Raw genomic sequence first — 20,499 nt, 5'->3', positions numbered from 1 at the left:
AGATTTTATGAGTGAGATACATTGTATAGTCGTGATGTGCGGTAACCGTAAATGGCCATTGCTCGACGAATTTGTTGTTCCACACCCAAGGGATCATGTTTTATTCCCGTTGTTGTTTTTCCATCGCTCTTGTGTTAAGTTATGTATCAAGCATTTTGGACGGCATCCTAGATCCAATTAGAAACGTGAATTTCCTGAAGCAAATAATTCGTTTTAAACTATTATACATGAGAATTTTACATTTTTTATAGGATTTTCCACACATGAGTAAATTTTTTCACCCATTTCCACCTGATAACGAAGTATAAGGAAGTCGTTTGTTTTTGACTGTAACACGGCCGCCGGGGATTGACGACCGGTTATAGAAAGTGTACCGGAAATCATGTGAAAAAAAAGAGGCATGGTACGGGATTAGAACCCGCGACCCAAGGCGTCGTATAGACAAACCTTACCACTAGGCCACCGTGCACTTATGATTCAGATTACACTTTCATTTAGGTTGATAACGTGATGTGCGGCTGAGGGAAACACGGTACCGTGTCAACTGGTTCCCCAAATAGCTTGTGCTAAATAATATCCAAAATATCATTTTAATGATTCAAAAGTTTTAACTTGCTGATTTCTCATAAAAATCATTACTTTAAAGAATTATTGATCGAGATTAGTGAAAGAAACTAAAAGCAGGTTAATCGTGTTCATAATTGTGTCGCTGTATAGCATATATTGCTATTACTCAAACTGTACGTACAAATGTATAATCAACGTAAAGAATTCAAATAATAATAAGAACTTTTTTTTAATGATTGACTATTATAATGACTAAATACCTTCCAGGGTCCTTAATAGTAGTGTCTGAAATACTGTGGTCAAGCCAACATTCCGTTTGTTCGAAGTAGTTAGCTCAATTAGTATGTTGTGTGTAGCAAAACGTTCTCAAAATTCTACCTATTTCCCTATTCTTACGTTTTATTGAGTTACTTTGAGGGTTATATACTGCCGTAAATTTACATTCAATTTCTACATTATTTAAATTTTCTTTCCACTTTTATTGATTGAAATTATACATCATTGTCTATTAAAACTCTTAATAATTAATCAACTGGTATAGCTTTACACATCATCTATTAACACAAACAAATTTTCAGACATTACAAGAAATTTCAAAAATGTTGGATAATAGTGTTTTTTCTTTTGTCAAAAAAAATTAAAAACTTCAAACCAATTATTATTTATTTATTTGAATTTTTTTTGTTAACATATTTATTAATATTACCAAACTATGATCTTAATTATAAAATATAATTTTTATATTCTCTTGTAAGAACATTTATTACTATGTTCTTACCACTTATATTACACACGTTTTAATTATATTTATTTAATTCGTAATACATATTAATTAGCATAGAGGGAGATGCTGATGTGACAATTCTACTCGTCGGTAGTCCGGAGCTACTGACGTCGAACTAACAAAGGGCAGTTGTGTTTGAGTGGCCGTTATAGACATAATTTTCAATATTATTACTTTCGTCATATTTATATTATTTATAACTTTACTTGTTTTATTCAACGACCCGTCTATCGCCAATTATCATCATAGTCAACCAACTCCGTCTCACTTGGATATACCTGCTAACCAACTGTACTAGGATTCAGGTCAGACGTATTGTACATTACATATAACTTATATTTACTGAACATCTAAAATATAACTTTACTTTGTCGTTGACATAAAACAATAGTCTAATTTTATTTAATAATCTATCCTCTGTAACTAAGGTACACGATTGCCTGTGTCTCCTTCAGGCAATTAAAACTCATTTAAGGAGATAGGGACGATATTTGGGCAGACGTCGGGTAGCTTCCGATTCTTGGTTTTGACCAAGATCCTCAACTATTAAACAANTCGGGTAGCTTCCGATTCTTGGTTTTGACCAAGATCCTTAACTATTAAACAAACCCCTAACATATGGTGGAGACGCCGGTCTTTGTATTTTAATTGAGTTCCAAGATATACTTTCTATTTTTTTTTTTTTTAAGGCACTCATATACGAAGTCGATTCCCCTAAAGTGTACACGAGTGACAGTTAGATTATTTAAGTAAAATTTTTTATTATTAATATTATAATTTTTTCTGGAATGTCAATTGCTGTTTGGGCGTAATAATAATTTCTACCATTTTGGTTTTTTTTTTATTTTATTTTGGTTTTTTTGTATAAGTGTATAATTTATAAAAATATGCAAAATTTTATCGAACCGTTATCATATTCGGGAGATGTGGAAACAGATATAGATAAATATCTTAAATATTTCGATCGCGTAGCAAAAGCAAATGAATGGGATGATAATAAAAAACTTTCTATGTTACCCTTATATTTACAGGATCATGCACTTAAAATATTTGAATTTATAGAATATCGATCGACAAATTTAACTTGGGAAGATGTTAAACTGTCATTAATTAATTTTAACTCTTACAATAATCTAAATTTAATAAGAAAAAATTTAATTATGATGAAAATGACGGAAAGTGAATCGATTAAAAATTTTTTAGTAAGAGTAGTAGCAGAATGTCGTAGGTTTGACGGTATAATGTCGGAAAAACATATCATAGAGTATTTTTTTAAGGGACTACCAGTTGAAATAATTAATAAATTTGAGTCATTAGATAATAGTACAATAGATAAATTAATAGAAAATATTTTAAGAATTGAGAGAAATACAAATTTGATAAATGACGATAGCGATGTAGGCATTTTGAAAAGGGAATTAGATTCTCTTTTAAAAAAACATAATGCTAAATTTAATGATTATGGAAATGTAAATTATGTAGGTAACCAAAGTTTAATGACATATCCAAACCATAATCAGCGTAGAGTAATGAATTGTAGGACAAATAAATGTAGATTCAACAAATTAAGTAAAAATTTTAGAAATAATGTAAATAAGAACTATAACAATAAAAATTATAGAGGAAATTTTTATAGGGTTAACAATATGAATAGGCACTTTTATCATAATAACCGTCGCGTTAACTATGGTTATATACGGAAATCACCACATTATCTTCAAAATAATCCTAATTTAGAGAATTCACCCCATCAGTTAGCCATTCAACATTACGTTCCACCTACTATTTCTTACAATTTTTCTCTTCAACCACCATCAATATGTAATAGCGCGCACAATTCTAATCAATTAAAAGTGAATAACATTGACCCACCTTTAATTAATGAAAAAGTCAATATTAATGATATGGTAACTAGTTATGAATTAAACAATCAATTCTTGAATTTAATTAAAACTAACGATCCTCCGCTAATAATGGGCAAAGTAAATAAAAAAGATATTATTTTCGTGGTTGATACAGGAGCGAGTACAAGTATTATAAATAAGAATTTTTTACCCAGTGATCATATCATTTATCCACTTAATAATGTTACATTAACTACAGCTAACGGATCACATTTGCATGTGGTAGGTAAAACTACTTTAGAGGTAAAATTTGAAAGAGATATATTTTTGATAGACTTTACCGTAGTCGATAATTTATCTTTAAATAGTTTATTAGGATATGATTTTTTAAAAAAATATAGCGCGACAATCTACACCCGAGAGGCTAAAATTACTTTATTAAAAAACGATGAAAGAGTGAATATAAATTTTGTTTACAATAACAATATCTTGACATTTAATACAAATATTGATCAACCAAAAAAATTCGACAACTTAAAATCTATCAAACTCATGAGTAATCATTCAATAAATCTTGTACAGTTGAGTGTTAGTGAAATTGCCGCGAAAAGCGACATTTTAACACAAGTAGCACCAGACGGTTGGTGTGGAGTATCAACACTCGAAGCAATCTTAAATAATAGAGGTATAGATATTAATGCTTATGAAATTAAAAAATTATTAGGAATCGATCTGTCTGATAAGCCAATTTATTTAGAAAGTGAAGACTTAGCAGCCGTCACAAATTATTTTGATTTAGGCTTAATAATTATAACAGAAAACAATAATATTAATTCTATATTACACTTTTCAAACCCTAACAAATCGTTTGTAATGGTTTTGTTTTCAAATTGCCATTGGACACCCTTAGTTTACAATCCAAATTCTAAATTAGTTCGCACATTTCGTAGTATTATTCAAATTAATGAATTTAATACTTTAGCCGTTAGAAAAAATATCTTGCAAAATAGAATAATTAAACGTGATTTTACTACCTTTCCAACATCTGAACGAGAAAACAAATTTAAAACACGTAGCGTTAAACAAGACGTAGCAAAAATCAGTAACAATGATTCCCACACGAACACGACTCAATTCTCAGAAAACGTTAAAAGTAATATTTCGTTATCTCCTACGGTTACAACATCTGAAAACGAACTAGACTGGGACATTAATCCAGCGTTACCTATTGATCAGCAAAATAAACTTAGAGGTTTATTAATGAAATATAGTACAATTTTTTCTAAACATAAATATGATTTAGGCTCGTGTAAAGTTGCTCCGATAGAACTTCAGTTATCAAGTAATAAAATAATAAATTTACCTAATTTTAAGTTAAGCCGCGTAGAGCGTAATGAAATCGAAAAACAGACAGAGGAACTTTTAAAAGCTGGTATTGTAGAGGAATCTTCAAGTCCTTATTCTAATCCTGTGTTTTTAGTCGCTAAAAATCAAGGACAATGCAGCAAAAGTCAAGAGGGATCAAAAGAATACAGAATGGTAATAGACTTTCGAAAACTTAATGAAATAATTTATCGTGAAAGCTTCCCTTTACCAATAATACAAAATTTATATGATTGTTTAGCAGGAAATCAATATTTTAGTTCTTTAGATGCTACTTCAGGTTTCCATCAAATAGAACTTTCTGAAAATTCTAAAGCTCTTACAGCTTATTCAACTGAAAATTATCATGTTCAGTTTACTCGTTTACCTTTTGGGTTATCTAATGCACCCCAATTTTATCAAGCTGCTATGTGTAAAGTCATGGCTGGCTTAAATTATAGACACAATATATGCTATTTAGACGATTGCGTTGCATTTGGCAAATCATTCGAATCTCATTTACATTCACTAGAATTAACATTTCAACGATTTTTAAAGTATAACTTAAAACTAAAACCATCTAAGTGTAGATTTGGCTATCAGGAATTAAAAGTATTAGGCAACATTATTGATACGAAGGGAATAAGACCCACTCAACAGGGAATAGAAACTATACAAAAATTCCCACAACCTAAAACGATTAAACAACTTCGCAGTTTTTTAGGTCTAGCTAATTATTTTAGACGTTATATTCCAAAATTTAGTAACATCGCAAAACCTTTAACAGATCTAACTAGAGGTAAATTCAATAGCAAACGTTCACCAATCAAGTGGGAAGACACACATGAACGTGCTTTTCTTGAACTGAAAAGTAAATTAACTAGTCAGCCAGTATTAGCTCACTATGATGAAAATGCAGAAACTATAATTGTAACTGACGGTTCTAAATTGGGTTTAGGTGCTATCCTCCAGCAGCGTAATCAAAACAATGAAATTCATCCAGTAGCATTCTCATCCAAAAAACTGACTAAAGCCGAAGGCCGATATAGCGCAATGGATTTAGAGTGTCTAGCAATTTTTCACGCATTAACTGTTTTTCGTCCTTATGTTCATGGAAAGTACTTCGAAATTTGGACTGATCATAAAAACTTAACAAGCTTATTAAATATTAAAACTGATTCACGTATAGTTAATAAACTTAAAGTTAAACTAACAGGTTTTGATTATTCTATAAAATATAAAGAAGGAATTTTTAATAAAGCTGCAGATTGTCTTAGTAGAATAATAGACGAACCACCAAAACTTTCTGAATTTACAGAGCTTTCAAAAATAGGCGTACATACAATATTACAACAACCCAACGTAAATTTAGTACAACCAATTAATATCCAATTAGAACAAGCTTCGGATAATTATTTACAAAATATCATAACTGCAATTAAAAATCCAAATGAAAGCAATACTACATGGCTTAATAAGTCAAAAAATTATATTATCAAGGATAACAATGTATTATACTACAAAAATAGTTTTAAAGATTCTTCTAAGTTCGTGCTCGCGTTACCTAGCAAATTTAAAAAAATTGTAATTCACGAAAATCATGATTCGGTGCTAGGTGGACACCAAGGTCTTACTAAAACTTATTTTAAAATAAGGTCACGGTATTATTGGCCTAAAATGCGTAAAGAAATAAAAACGTATGTTCTTTCATGTTTAGATTGTCAAAAACGTAAGCCTTTTAAACAACCCAAACCGCCTAAAATAGGAATGTACCCTCTAGAAAAAGGGGAAATTATGCAAGAAATATATTTGGATTATATTGGGCCACTTAGTAATTTAAAATCTAATAAATATATTCTAGTAGCAACAGACAGAATAAGTAAGTTTTGCGTAGCAAAAGCGTACAAAATGCAAATGCGCGTAGTACGGTTAAATTTCTTTTAGATCTTATATTACGTTTTGGATGTATGCGTACTATAAGAAGCGACAATGGAACACATTTCACAGGTAAAACGGTTAAACAACTATTAGAATCATTAAATGTAGATCAGAAATTCGGCATACCCTATCATCCAACTTCTCAGGGCCAAGTAGAGCGTCAAAACCAAACTCTGGTTGATATGATCTCTAATTATGTTAAAGATAATGAAAAATTGTGGTCAGATTATCTACCATATATGGTATTTGCTTACAACAGTTCTATTCATAAAGTTACAGGTTATTCACCATTCTACTTAGTCCATGGGTTCGAGCCCAAAAGCGTCTTTGAATTAGCTTTAATACCACCAGAAGATCAAAACATACTCTCAGAGATCTCAAAAATCAAGAAAATAAGAAAATTAGTTCCTGAATTGCTTAAACAAGCGTCTGAACAAGTGAAACAAAAGCATCCTTTGTCGAACACCACACAATATAATATTGGTGATAAAGTTTTAGTCAAAAACGAAACATCTAATACTAAATTTCGAGATCGTTACAATGGACCATATGAAATTATAAAAGCTTATCCACCTTTTACATACATTGTAAAAATGCCAAAAAATAACAGATTAGAAAATTTACCGGTCCATATTGACCAAATAAAACCATTTCATAGCAGGTCAGGAGAATAAAATAACTTTACAATTTTACTTAAATTTAAACCACATTTTTACTATTTTTATTTTGTTTCATATAAATTTGTTTTTTTTTTTTTTGATATTGATGGCTTACTCATTTATAATTGTCAATATAAATAATTTTTATTCTCAATTAATTTTATTTTATATAACTACTTTCTGAATTAGACGCGGTCTTGAATAATTATTATATTAATTCTTGAATTTATATTTTTACTTTTGTCAGTCATCGGATAAAGGATCAAAGATAAATGCTGACTAGCGCGATAATAATTTTGTCAACTATTTATGTATTAATAATGCACATCAAAACATAATATGGAATGCATCTTGTATAGTAGATGGTTAAAAGTGCTTGAATTAATTATAAATGTTTTTAAAAAAATTTTAACCTTTATCGTATTTAAACAAAAATTATAGTAACAAGAGGTTACAATATTAAAGAATCACAATTATTTCTAAAATGAAAATTATGGCTTAAATGCTATACTTTTACTGCTTACAACTTGCTATTAATATGAATTTTACATTTTATTACAGCATAATAAAAATCTTAAACTAGCTTGCTATTTATGCTTTATTAATACACTATTATTTTGGAATGCTATAATTCGTACGCATATTAAAGAAATATTTTTTACATTTTTAAAATACTGATTATTCTCAGTCCAACGATCTTTATTATGTTAACATATGAAACTCTAGTTTGGTCGGCAATAACACCTAACGTTCTTGCTGATGAAGCGATTGGCCACCGCGACATCACAAAAACGTGACCCTGACATTCATCATTATTTTACGTGACGACGTTTGATGATGATAAATATTTTACATAGTATTACAATTATGTAGTATTACTTATTAAAATCAATTATTTTAGCATCTTAATACTGCTCGATTAATATTATTTTAGATTTTGATCATTGTGATAATTATTAAATTTTATGAGTATTATATTATTTTTATCAAATTTTCTTTTATTCCAGCAGCGACCGAAGATTTTTCCGGCACTGTCTGATGATGATTATTAATTTTATTATTTATTATGTTTATTTAAAAAAAAAGGAATATTTATTGAAAGTCAAAAAGAAAGCTGACATATTTCAGTCTAATTATTATTGCTATAAGCATTTTTATTATATTTGATTTGTATTTTATTCCAGCAGCGACCGAAGATTTTTCCGGCACTGTCTGATGATGATTATTACTATAATTATTTGTGATTCCAATTAACGGTTTATTTTAATCTAATTATTAATACGTCATTATTTAATATTTTTTTTTAAATATATTTATTGAAAGTTCAATTATTATTGCTATAAGCATTATTATTATAATTGATTTGTATTTTATTCCAGCGTGTCCGACGATTATTTTTTCCGGCATCGTCTGATGATTGGTCTATTTAAAAAAAAAAAAAAGAGAGAAAACAGGAATTACAGTTCGTTCAATACGACTTTAAAAACAAAATTACTACTTAATAAGGATAAAAGTTTTACTGTTTGACAAATCAAACTACAGCGATAAAAACATACTGTATTTTAAGTTGAACAAAAAATACGTTATTAGTAAATGAACTTAAATAATAAACTTACATAAGTCGATCTAACACATAACTCAAGATGACCATTATAACATTTTTAAAATAACTGAATGGCAATTGATATACTAGTTTTTGTTAATTTTTCTGATCATATTAATCAAATATACAGTTTAATATAAGTCAATGTACTGCATGATATTAATTAAGGTTGGTTAAATAAAATGAAAATTAATTTTTAGATATGTTACAGGCATTGACAGGTTGATTGCTAAGAAAACATTAATGATGATCCACTTAAAAACTTTAAACAAAACTGCCGTTTTCACGGCAAACTGTCTAATAACTTTCATTTTTATTATTTCAGTACACATTAAATTATAGTGTAATAACATATTACTAGATAATATTACATATTGAAACTAACTGTCATTGACTACTAAGCGCAAGATTAGCAACATCAATTTACAACTTTTTGTCATAGACTAATTGTTTATTTTTTATTCCGCGTATAGAAACCTGATTCTGATTTTTACGTTCTGTACAGTTGGACTAGTAGACTAGGTATAATAAGTATTATTTAAATACATGAATATTTTTATATTGTATAATAACTATAAAATAGTCCCGTTATCACAATTTTTATATAAGTTATTATGCATTGTGTAGTTAAAAGTAAGATAGAAAATTGTAAATTTGTAGAATTTTTAGCAACGTTTTTATTCTATAAATTAGGTTAACTTAAATTAATTTTGATTGTAAAATAAATTTAAACATATAAAAAATTTATATATTCATTTCTATTCAATCGCAATGCATAATCATAAGTCTAACTTTGTAACCTAACATTAACATATAAATTTACCCTATGAAATGTAAATAAAAGCAAAAATCTTGTAGTGACAACGAACTTCGAGAACAACAGAATAAGTCGTAGGAGGCAATTATAATATATACTATGAATATCACCACTATCAATTAAAACGAATACCACAACTAATTACGTAAGAAAACAACAATTTAAGAACGCATGAAGATACAAGATTACAAGAAGTTTCGTGAACATAACAAGGTTCCCACCCCTAATTTTAAAGAGAACCATAACTTAAAAGCTTTATAAGCATTATTAGACAAATTTTTTTTTCTTCTTCTTTCTTTTCTCTTTTTCTTAATATTTTGACCTTTTATAAGGTTCAGAGTCGAACCTTTAATAGGGGAGAGAGTACTGTAAGAACATTTATTACTATGTTCTTACCACTTATATTACACACGTTTTAATTATATTTATTTAATTCGTAATACATATTAATTAGCATAGAGGGAGATGCTGATGTGACAATTCTACTCGTCTGTAGTCCGGAGCTACTGACGTCGAAATAACAAAGGACAGTTGTGTTTGAGTGGCCGTTATAGACATAATTTTCAATATTATTACTTTCGTCTTATTTATATTATTTATAACTTTACTTGTTTTATTCAACGACCCGTCTATCGCCAATTGTCATCATAGCCAACCAACTCCGTCTCACTTGGATATACCTACTAACCAACTGTACTAGGATTCAGGTCAGACGTATTGTACATTACATATAACTTATATTTACTGAACATCTAAATATAACCTTACTTTGTCGTTGACATAAAACAATAGTCTAATTTTATTTAATAATCTATCCCCTGTAACTAAGGTACACGATTGCCTGTGTCTCCTTCAGGCAATTAAAACTTATTTAAGGAGATAGGGACGATATTTGAGCAGACGTCGGGTAGCTTCCGATTCTTGGTTTTGACCAAGATCCTCAACTATTAAACAAGCCCCTAACAAAGCCTTTTGGTGCTTTTGAAGATTTTCTCTTCCGATTAGAAAACAGTATAAGAAACAAGAATACTGGGGTCTTAATAGCAGGGGATTTCAATGCTCGATCTATGATGTGGGGAGATTGGGAATCGAATCCCAGCGGACACGCACTATGTGATTTGTTGGCCAGCCTGGATCTACATTTACTGAATCAGGGAAACAGTCCAACTTTTGTAGGTGCTGGTCGGGGTTCGGTAGTAGACATTGCGTTTGTGTCAACCAACCTCATATCTCGGACAGCTAATTGGAAGGTGCTTGCTGATCAGTATAATGGTTCGGATCACCACTATATCAGTTTCTCTCTAGGATGTGATCACTCGCAGCTTTTCAGTTCATAATGGTTGGGTAATCAAAGGGATGGACGTTGAGATTTTCGAGACGGCCTACTTTCTGGCAGGCAACCGAGTTGGAGGAGGGAGGAGTTTGAATCGAGAGGATAACCCGGAAGTATGCCTTAGATATGGAAGATTTCCTGATCGTTGGAAAAGGGCCAGGCTTATCCTGCTGCCTATGACAAACAAGCCCAGAGGTATACCATCCTCCTATCGACCTCTGTGTCTCTTGGACGATGTTGGAAAGCTATTGGAATATTTAATAGTTCAAAGATTGGAAGCTCATCTGTCCAGGAACGGCGGTCTAGCAAGCGGGCAGTTTGGGTTCAGACGAGGTCGGTCAACAGACGAGATGCTCTTATTACTGTCAGGGAGCTGGCGCAAAAGGCCGTTAATGCCTATAAAGCTTGCCTGGCAGTAAGCATAGATATTAAAAATGCATTTAACACAATCGGCTCGGATCACGTGCTAGCGGCACTAGACAACTGGGATGTCCCACGATACTTAACAAGGCTTCTGCGGTCGTACTTTACTGGTCGGTCGGTTGTATATCACAGTTCGACTCTGTCTGAGCCGTTTCAACACGAAGTCACATGTGGGGTACCGCAAGGTTCGGTACTGGGTCCTCTTCTATGGAACCTAGCGTACGATAAGGTAATTGGAATTGAGGTACCAAATGGTGTTCAATTGATAGGATTTGCTGATGATACAATGATAATGGCGGAGGCAGATGACGTAGAAGAGGTATCGAGTTTAATGAACGCGACACTGGAACGAGTTGCAACAACAATATCAGTACTTGGACTTGAGTTGGCGGTGGAAAAGACGGAAGCTGTCTATTTCCGCAGGAAGTACAAAGACCATGTGCCGCAGATACATCTTATGGGTTGTGCTGTTCCGATCAGTGACAGCATGAATTATCTAGGTATACTCCTTGATAAGGACCTTATGTTTAAGCAACATGTAAAGGAGGTATCGGCTAAAGCAATGAGAGTGGCGAACGGACTCAGTAGGTTGATGCCAAATATTGGTGGCCCACAAGAGGCTAGACGCCGATTGCTAAATTCAGTGGTACACTCCGTCCTGCTATATGGCGCTCCGGTGTGGGCGAGTGTGCTTCAGTATGTTAAGGCGAGTGTTGATACATTAAGGAGTGTCCAGAGACGCGTTCTACTAAGAAACATCAGGGCATACAGAACAGTGAGCCACACCGCGACGAACGTTTTGGCGTCGATACCTCCTGTAGAGCTATTGGCAGTGGAGCGTGCCAGAGCGTACTCGTACAGAGGTATCCGCGGGACAGAGGTAATGGATTGGAGGCAGCAGTTGAGGAAGAGGACGATGAGAGAGTGGCAATCGGAGTTGAGTGCTGCAACGTCGGGAGAATGGACCAGGCGATTCCTACTAGAAGTAGAGGGCTGGGCAACGAGAAAGCATGGATCTCTCAGTTTCCACCTTACACAAATGCTATCGGGTCACGGCTGTTTCTCTGATTCTTAGTAAAAATAAAGAAGTCCACGGATTCAATTTGTTTTGTTTGTCAGGAGACAACGGACAGTGCCGAGCACACTTTGCTGTACTGCCCGGCTTGGCATGAAGAGCGGAGAATTCTTGAAATGGCCTTAGGGCAGATAACCGTGGAGACAATGTGTAGCAAGATGTTGCAGTCCCACGACGGGTGGAGGGCGGTGGAAAATTTTGCCTGTACCGTGCTAAAGAAGAAGGAAGAAGTAGAAAGGGAGTTGGAGCGCATGGCTGGTGCTGGACGGCGGGATCCGTGATCCGGTCCAGGGAGACGTACTACATATTCGCTGAAATGATCCACTCGTACGAAGAATATAGATGAGAATATTGTAAATTGTAAATACTCTTATGATGTTAAGTTTTTATGGTTGTAAATATGATTGTATTGTTAGATGGAAATCATCCTTAATTATGTATATATTATAGGTAATAGGTTATAAATTATAAAAGTAGATGTTTAAGAAACAGTGTTATATTATTATAGTTGTTAAGATGAGATATTGTCATAGTTGTAAGGCATTGATGTTATAATTGTAGTAGTTCTGTCATGTAATATTGTAAAAACGATGTATTGATATTTTTCTGAATAAACGGTGCCGGGTGTCCCGGGGGAAGTAATGCTTAACGGCGAGTTCCCCGCGGGTCATCTATGGGCACACATGCACTTAAAAAAAAAAAAAAAAGCATTCCAAATCTGAGTGTTTAGACTTTTTTTAGATGTTGAATATGTCAATACGAGTTCATTTTTGTCAATACATGCCTTAAAAAATATAAGTATAAATAACTATGCTATGTACACATATTTTTCACTTACGATGTTAAATACTTCTTTCTTTTTGATAACATTGGTAAGGATATTCATCGAGGACGTGTCGAAAAATTCTCCATTTACTCCTTGAAGTTTAACGCGATACTCTTCGGGCTGTTTAAGATTTTTGTCATTTACTTTGGTAACTGTTAAATTTTGCATGTAGTCATAAAACCTTACCGATCACCTCTCTCTAACGGTGCCATAATTATATTCAATAATATAGCAAATTAATTTGACGGCTGTTTTCGAAAATAGACTTGCGAATGTCGCGTTGATTTCAAAATTTTTGAATTTTTATTTCGACGCGTTTGAGACTTATAGACTAGTTTGGCTTCCACAAGAGCTTATATGTGCTAAGTTCACTGGTTAGACTAAAAGTCCCAATGCATTTTCAGTTTACTAGATCTTTTATACTAATTTTTTTCCGTTTTTTTGGCCAACAACAAATAACGTTGCTAAACAAATTTTCATTATTTCAAAAATAAATATGTTATTTTAAGATCACCATAATAGATTGCTTTCAGCCAATATTTAAATTATATTTTTTCCAGTTATACAAAATGAAAAAAATTGATTTAGTAACGTTATTTTGTCGTTGGCCAAAAAGTCTTGTTTATTTTTTATTTAAGCCAATTAATATCACAAAATATTTTTAATAATTAGCTAACATTTATTAAATTTGTTTAATAAAGTACTCATTTCAGTCACTAAGTTACAATTACTTTTTATTCTGGCGTATACATGTACAGAGTGATCGATTAACTATGTCTTACAAATTATCTAAGAAAATATAAGAATAATTTTTTTTTCTTTATGAAATATGATGTTTCTATCTTGGTCTGCTCAGTAAGTAAAATTATATTTTTTTGATCATTCCTAATGCTTTAAATCAGTATCAAAATTCAATTTTCAAATGGTAATCCTAGTTTTTTCATATTATCAGATTAAATTTAGTTTTAAAATAATTTTTTGTAAAAATTTATTCTATTTTATTCAATTATCAGGGAGCTATAATTTATTTTATTACTCACGTCAAAGAAGAGCAAGCGTTTCTAAGTTTTTCCCGTTGCAGTTAAATACATCGGTAGTTCTTAATAGTACACTAAACATTAATGTTACTGAATTTACCTAACTACTGTTTTATTTGTTAAATCCCCCGAACTTTAAATATTAATATCTTTCAAATTTATTAAAATTGATTTTTTTTTTTTTTGAGAATTTTTTTTATACTAATCTAGATTAATAAATAAAAGAACGGGGTTGCTATTTGAAAAACTAAATTTGATTTGAGGGTTAAGGGATAAAGATAGAATCTTTATTTTTCCTGTCAACTAGTTCAACAAAGATTTACAGCAAATAAAATAATTACATATATGATAACACCAATATTATAAGAAAATTCGCGAGGAATAGTTAGTCAATCACCTGTATAATTCGAAAAAATGTAGTTTAAATATTGGCTGAATACAATCTATTATGGTGATCATAAACATGAGGATAAAAAGCAATTGTAACTTAGTGACTGAAATAAGTTATTTTATTAAACAAATTTAATAATTGTTAGCTAATCAATAAAAATATTTTGTTATATTAATTGGCTTAAATAAAAAGTAAACAAGACTTTTTGGCCAACGACAAATAATGTTGATAAAATAATTTTATAATAATAAAATAATCAACATTTACTACGATTATGGTTTACCTATTGGATTAATTTACCTCGTTTCGACCTGTAGTTTTAGGTATGTGCAGTGCTACGTTGGGAGCAATACTTCTCAGCAGGCCTGAAAGTGAAGACTTGAATTTATTCTGAGTTTAAATTTATTCAGCTTCAACTGCCCTCACATAANTTATTCAGCTTCAATTGCCTTCACATACTAAAATTTGAAGGTTTCCATTTCGCGATTCCGTTTGTAGTTCCGAATGTGTTAATCAGCCCCCTGATACGTTGCCGCCGTATAATTTAGAAATGCGATTAATGAAAGATCCAATGTTATATGCCGAGTACTGCGCATTCATAGCTGAATATGCCAATCTGGGTCATATGAGACCAGCCACTCAACCTGGTTATTATTACATACCGCATCATGCCGTAGTAAAACGCGATGGCGTAAATGTCGAAAAAGTACGTGTGGTGTTTGACGCAAGTGCCACCACATCAACCGGATATTCCTTGAATAACGTATTATTAACTGTCATACACTTCAAAACGATATATTCGACATTATTCAAAAGAATAGGCTTAAGCGTTGTGTGTTAACCGCTGATATTACAAAAATGTATCGCCAGGTATTAGTCCGAGACGCAGACTTCCATGGTATCAGCATATTTTGTGGCAAGACTCAGTCGAGTCCGAGATTATTGAATATGAGTTATGCACAGTTACGTATGGTGTTACGTCAGCTTCTTACCTCACCATAAAATGCTTCTATGAGTTAGACGCTCNAAGTAGAAGGAATGCCAATGTCTGCAGATTTGCGTTTTCTTTCGTTTTCTTTTTCTATCCTTAGCTGTCGTGTTTTTTCCAATAGTTCTTCTTTTTTATCAATACCTACCATACAGCCTGTTCGTCCTTTTTCGCGCTGTTTGATTAAAAATTGCTTATCCTCATCGTACTTAATAAGTATTAATGCATCTCTATGTGCTATATCGAACAAATCATTTAAAGAATCGCTAAATTCAGTTCGCTGTTTATTCAAACTTTCACTTGTTCTATTAATAGTTTTGGAGAGTGATTGCCACACTTCATAAAGTTTTTGTAGTTTTAATTTACACTTATGTAGTTCTTGTGTAGGAATTTTTGCTTTTTTCCAGTATATAACACATTCTTCAATAACCAATGATGCACTGACATTAAAGTTAAGCTTGGCAATTCGCATATTATAAAATAAAACACGTAAACAGTCACCATTTGAAGGTAATTTACTTCCGGTTATTTGGTGTTTAAAAAATCCAACAAGAAAAATTTTTTGGCGAAGTGACGACATACTTAACACAATTAAAAAATTGATACTTATTATAATATAAAAAAAAGACAATCGCTAGTAGAGATAAAAAGTTCAGAAACTACAAAAATATTGTGTTATCACGTCCTATAACTCTGTTAATGATAGTACTTTGTCATTCTAAGATATTTTTTTTTTGTTATTGTACTTAGAAAAATTATCAGTAAACAGGTTTATTAAACGGAATCCAGAAATCATGGCACAGTATGATATAAATAGCACAAAATAGTTCACGTTATAAAAATTAGAACATATCGATAAAATATTTTTATTATATTTATCAATACTTCAAAAACTATCAGTTTTAAGGGAAATTATCTAATAACATTTTTTATTTAAAATATCATTTTAAACAAATTTTATGTTTAAAATTTTTTTTGTAATGCGAAAATTAAACCAGATAATTACAAAAAACCAAATAGTTGGAAGTTTTCATAAATCACGAGTATTGTCGAGTTTTATTATTTTAACCAAAAAGTATTAAATAAACGCGAAATTGTAAGAAGATCTTTTTTATAGAAAATTACAATAGCTAAAATATTATATATTATAATATTTTTCGTAAAACAAAGTCTGTAGTCTAAAAATGTAAAACACTGAAATTTTTCATATTTTTCCAAAACTTTGAGCTTTATGTGCGCCCAGTTAATCAAGTAGTATAAAGCTCAAATTTTTTAGAGATTATCATTAGACATAAAGGAACAAATTTATGCCCGGCGCTTCTCAAATTTTAAAACTTAAAAAATAGCGACCACCCTAGTGGCTATAGATACGGGGTAGTGATAACAATAAAATGAAATAGAAAGGGTTCTCGGGGTATGTATGTTTGCGTGAAGACGTCTATTATACAGGGTGTTCAGTAAGTCAGGAAACGGGTATCTATTGTTCTCATTGTTTGTAACAATGAGAACAATAGATACCCGTTTCCTGACTTACTGAACACCCTGTATGAATAAGATGGAATTACAAAGAAGGGTCTTTACCTAGCTCCTGCACAGAAACGCGTACACTAATTTCTGGCGAGTCACAAGTATCGTATTTCTTTATAAAAGTATTTTAGTTTATTCTCAATGACCTATCTTGTTCTAATTGTTTATTACTAAAAGTTCTTCAGTAAAGGATTTATTATATAAACAAATGTTTCACTTACCTCTGACTATCCTGATAGGACAGATATTCTCTTAAAATGAATGATATAGTTGATGTAACAATTATTGATATATACGTATATGCATTAATGTACGCAATTATATTTATACGGTTTATGTTATTATTAACTCGCGTGTAACTACTTTTCTAGTACAATTCTATATCAAATCTACCCAAGGTGAAATCTAAGTTTATTATAAATCTGTTTTTTTTGTAAAACCCTTTTGTATATTTAAGCGGTATAGTCTTTAACCTTGTATGTGGTGTTTTACACTAATATATTTATTATTTAATAATTTATAAAACAAATAAAGAAACTCTAAAAAACATAACTGTCCTGTGCAACAAACTATTTCCAAGTGTCAGATAATATCCATCTAAGCAAATGTATAGTCACAAGGTCTCAAGTAGTATAAAGCTCAAATTTTTTAGAGATTATCTTTAAACATAAAGGAACAAATTTACGCCCGGCGCTCCTGAAGTTTCGTACAAAAATTTTCCTTCATATGTAAATAGCGGCCACCCTAATAGCCACTTTTACTTACCATTGCTGTCGATCCTTTTTACATTACGCCCGCTACGATTATTATTTCCTCATTGGCCACCTGCGTTACATTTCTTTTTTAATACCCCACCGACCCTACTTTTTTTACATCTTTTTGTTTATTACATTACTTTTTTTTCAGACAAATGTTCATTTCCAGGAGTAAGTTCTTTAGAGTTACTTGGACATTGAGTATGTATATTTTTCAGCCAACTAGGTCCGTTCCACCATATATTTAAGCCTTTCATTAAAATTTAGTACTTTCGTCTATTAAAACACTTTCCATATGATCTAGTTTTAAATATTCATTTATAAATTTAGAATAAAAATTATTTAGTTCGATACAAGTGTGAAAGCGACGTTCTAATGATAAAAACCGTTTTAAAGCGATATGATATGATTTACCTAGTAGAGAATGATCCTTGAATGGCAATGCTACCACAAAACGTCCTTTTTCATTTCGTTTGGTATTATTTAATAAAAAAATTTATGCTACTATGTAATTATAAATTATGAATTATTATTAGGTTATTAAAATTGTATTTCGCAGATTAGAACTTAACGTAAAATTGTATTTAGTAGTGTTAGAAATTTATTAATTTCTAATTTAATTTACTGCAACCCCGAAAAAAAATATAAATACCACATTAATTTTGGGGAAATTGAAGTCAGTTCCCAAAAATGGAATCTATTCATTATTATAATACAAAAAAAAACATTAAATATAAATATATAAAATATAATTTCTCGTAATCGTTACTGTTAAAAATTGTTAATTATTATTAGCAAATACAAGCGAACATTATGTTATATATTAGTGGCTGCACTGTTAAGCAGCTAGCGTCTTTGTCCCCTCTTTGATTAAGATGTATTAATGATGTAATAAGCAGAAGCTCTTATGATTATTATTAAAATAAAGTTTTTACTGTAAAACTTAACTTGTTCTCTTTTTTAAAATATGTATTATTAAAATACATAACACATTATTAAAAAAAATTTAGTATCTTAGATTTAAAATTTGAAATTTAATCATATAAACTAGGCTAAAATGATAGAACTATTATCATGAAAATTATTTTAATAGTAAATTACATTTGAATATTTAACATAACTTTATTCGTTTTTTTTTTCATAATTTTTATTATGTAATTATTATAACTCGAAAATTAACTTAATACTTTTATTAGATATTAAAATTAAATTTTAAAATGTTTGAGTTTATATACATATATAATACACGGAAAATTCAACTACAAATATCTATTTGATTTTTAATGCTTTCTGTATAGCCAGTTGGTGTATTTAAAAAATTACCACAATATACCTTACTATCATACTTTAAGAATATTTGTTAACAAAGTCATAATTGATACTTTATCTAACTACACTTATTATCTATACTAAATAAGAGTTTTAATTCGTCCTAGAACTAGGCTCAACACGAATAGAGAACTTCTTATGCACATTCTTATTCAAATTATTTAAAATAGTGATTTTAATTGCTTTTAAATCAAAATCTAAACGGGTTTCCCATTTCTTTTTGGAATTTACTAGCGCAACTAGAATTAATACTTTACACGGTGTTATTATTATTTTTTCACATTAAAAACTATTTTTATATAAAAACACAGATATATCCTACATTTTTTGTAAATTACCATAGCCTCTAGTTGTGCCTATTCAACTAAATGTATTAAATTTTTGGAATAAATTTCACTTCACTTTAGACTCTAATCATAACTTATTTGGATTTCCACCCACAAAAAAATATTGAATACATAAATTATAATGTACGAGAAATTTAGTGTTTAGATAAAAAAAAAAGTGTGTAGTAATGTAATTGTTATAAAAATTATTTGACTATGTGAATTAAAAAAAAAAAAATTCTGTTCTTATATTAAAGATACCTCTAAAATTATCACAATTCAATAGCCTTATTATGTATAATCATTAATAGTTAAATATCTTTGAATGTATCAATTTATTTAAGATACATTGAACAAATGACTTTTTAGTGGCAAATGTTAAAACTCCTACATGCGACATATCTTTTTGAAAATGTTAGCATAGTACAGCCAGTTTTTAACACGCTTATATTAGTTTCACGTGTATGTTGTTTGTTGTTTGTCGTTTGTAAGTTTGTAACTCCACGCGGCACGTGTTATTATGTCGCGTATCCCGTCGTGTATGACCTTGAGACTATACTGTTGTAACGCATTCGCCCCACCCCGCTCATCACTCGTAGAGAACAATATTTTCCAACCCGTAGACGCGCGCTTATCATCAATTATATATATATATATATAACAAATCTTTATTGTAATTGACACAGCCACGCGTCGTTTTAAGCCGCGGTGCAAAGTCCAGCAAGTGCCGCACGGCCAACGACGTCCCGCCGCTATACCGTAGTCTTCTTCCCATTGTCAAAATAACATCGTCAACAAACTGATCCGCACTCGCGCACCGTCGTCATCTACGCTGCTAATTTATTGACGCCCGAGGATCACGCCGGACATCGCGTCTTCGACGCCAGCAAAAGTGCCGCGATATTATGCGAAGAT

At 31.0% G+C, this 20,499-nt stretch overlaps 2 protein-coding genes across 2 annotated transcripts; both read left to right on the top strand.

Moving 5' to 3' along the window:
- Positions 1 to 2,997: 2,997 nt before the first annotated feature.
- LOC126895280 (uncharacterized) lies at positions 2,998 to 7,169 on the top strand. The gene is made up of 7 exons (XM_050666983.1): positions 2,998 to 3,498; positions 3,778 to 3,929; positions 4,206 to 4,447; positions 4,499 to 5,713; positions 5,774 to 6,013; positions 6,275 to 6,436; positions 6,502 to 7,169. Exons 1-7 carry the CDS (start codon positions 2,998 to 3,000, stop codon positions 7,167 to 7,169), a joined length of 3,180 nt encoding a protein of 1,059 aa, XP_050522940.1.
- A 4,453-nt stretch (positions 7,170 to 11,622) lies between these two features.
- On the top strand, positions 11,623 to 12,405 carry LOC126895278 (uncharacterized). Its single transcript, XM_050666968.1, has one exon. The coding sequence runs from the start codon at positions 11,623 to 11,625 to the stop codon at positions 12,403 to 12,405; it is 783 nt and encodes a 260-aa protein (XP_050522925.1).
- Positions 12,406 to 20,499: the final 8,094 nt, after the last annotated feature.

Source organism: Daktulosphaira vitifoliae, unplaced genomic scaffold (assembly GCF_025091365.1).
Source record: "Daktulosphaira vitifoliae isolate Bord-2020 unplaced genomic scaffold, ASM2509136v1 Scaffold_1, whole genome shotgun sequence".
NCBI classification, from domain to species: Eukaryota; Metazoa; Arthropoda; class Insecta; order Hemiptera; family Phylloxeridae; genus Daktulosphaira; species Daktulosphaira vitifoliae.
The sequence above is the reverse complement of the archived record's forward strand: the minus strand, read 5'-3'. Positions and strand labels throughout refer to the sequence as shown.

What these genes read in the sequence shown, in the direction of transcription:
- LOC126895280 (XM_050666983.1), top strand. Translation starts at nt 2,998, where the DNA reads ATGAATAGGCACTTTTATCATAATAACCGTCGCGTTAACTATGGTTAT. An exon ending in TCAGCAAAATAAACTTAGAG is followed by an intron (nt 4,448 to 4,498) that starts GTTTATTAATGA and finishes AATATGATTTAG; the next exon opens with GCTCGTGTAAAGTTGCTCCG. An exon ending in AGTAGCAACAGACAGAATAA is followed by an intron (nt 6,437 to 6,501) that starts GTAAGTTTTGCG and finishes AATTTCTTTTAG; the next exon opens with ATCTTATATTACGTTTTGGA.
- LOC126895278 (XM_050666968.1), top strand. Translation starts at nt 11,623, where the DNA reads ATGGCGGAGGCAGATGACGTAGAAGAGGTATCGAGTTTAATGAACGCG.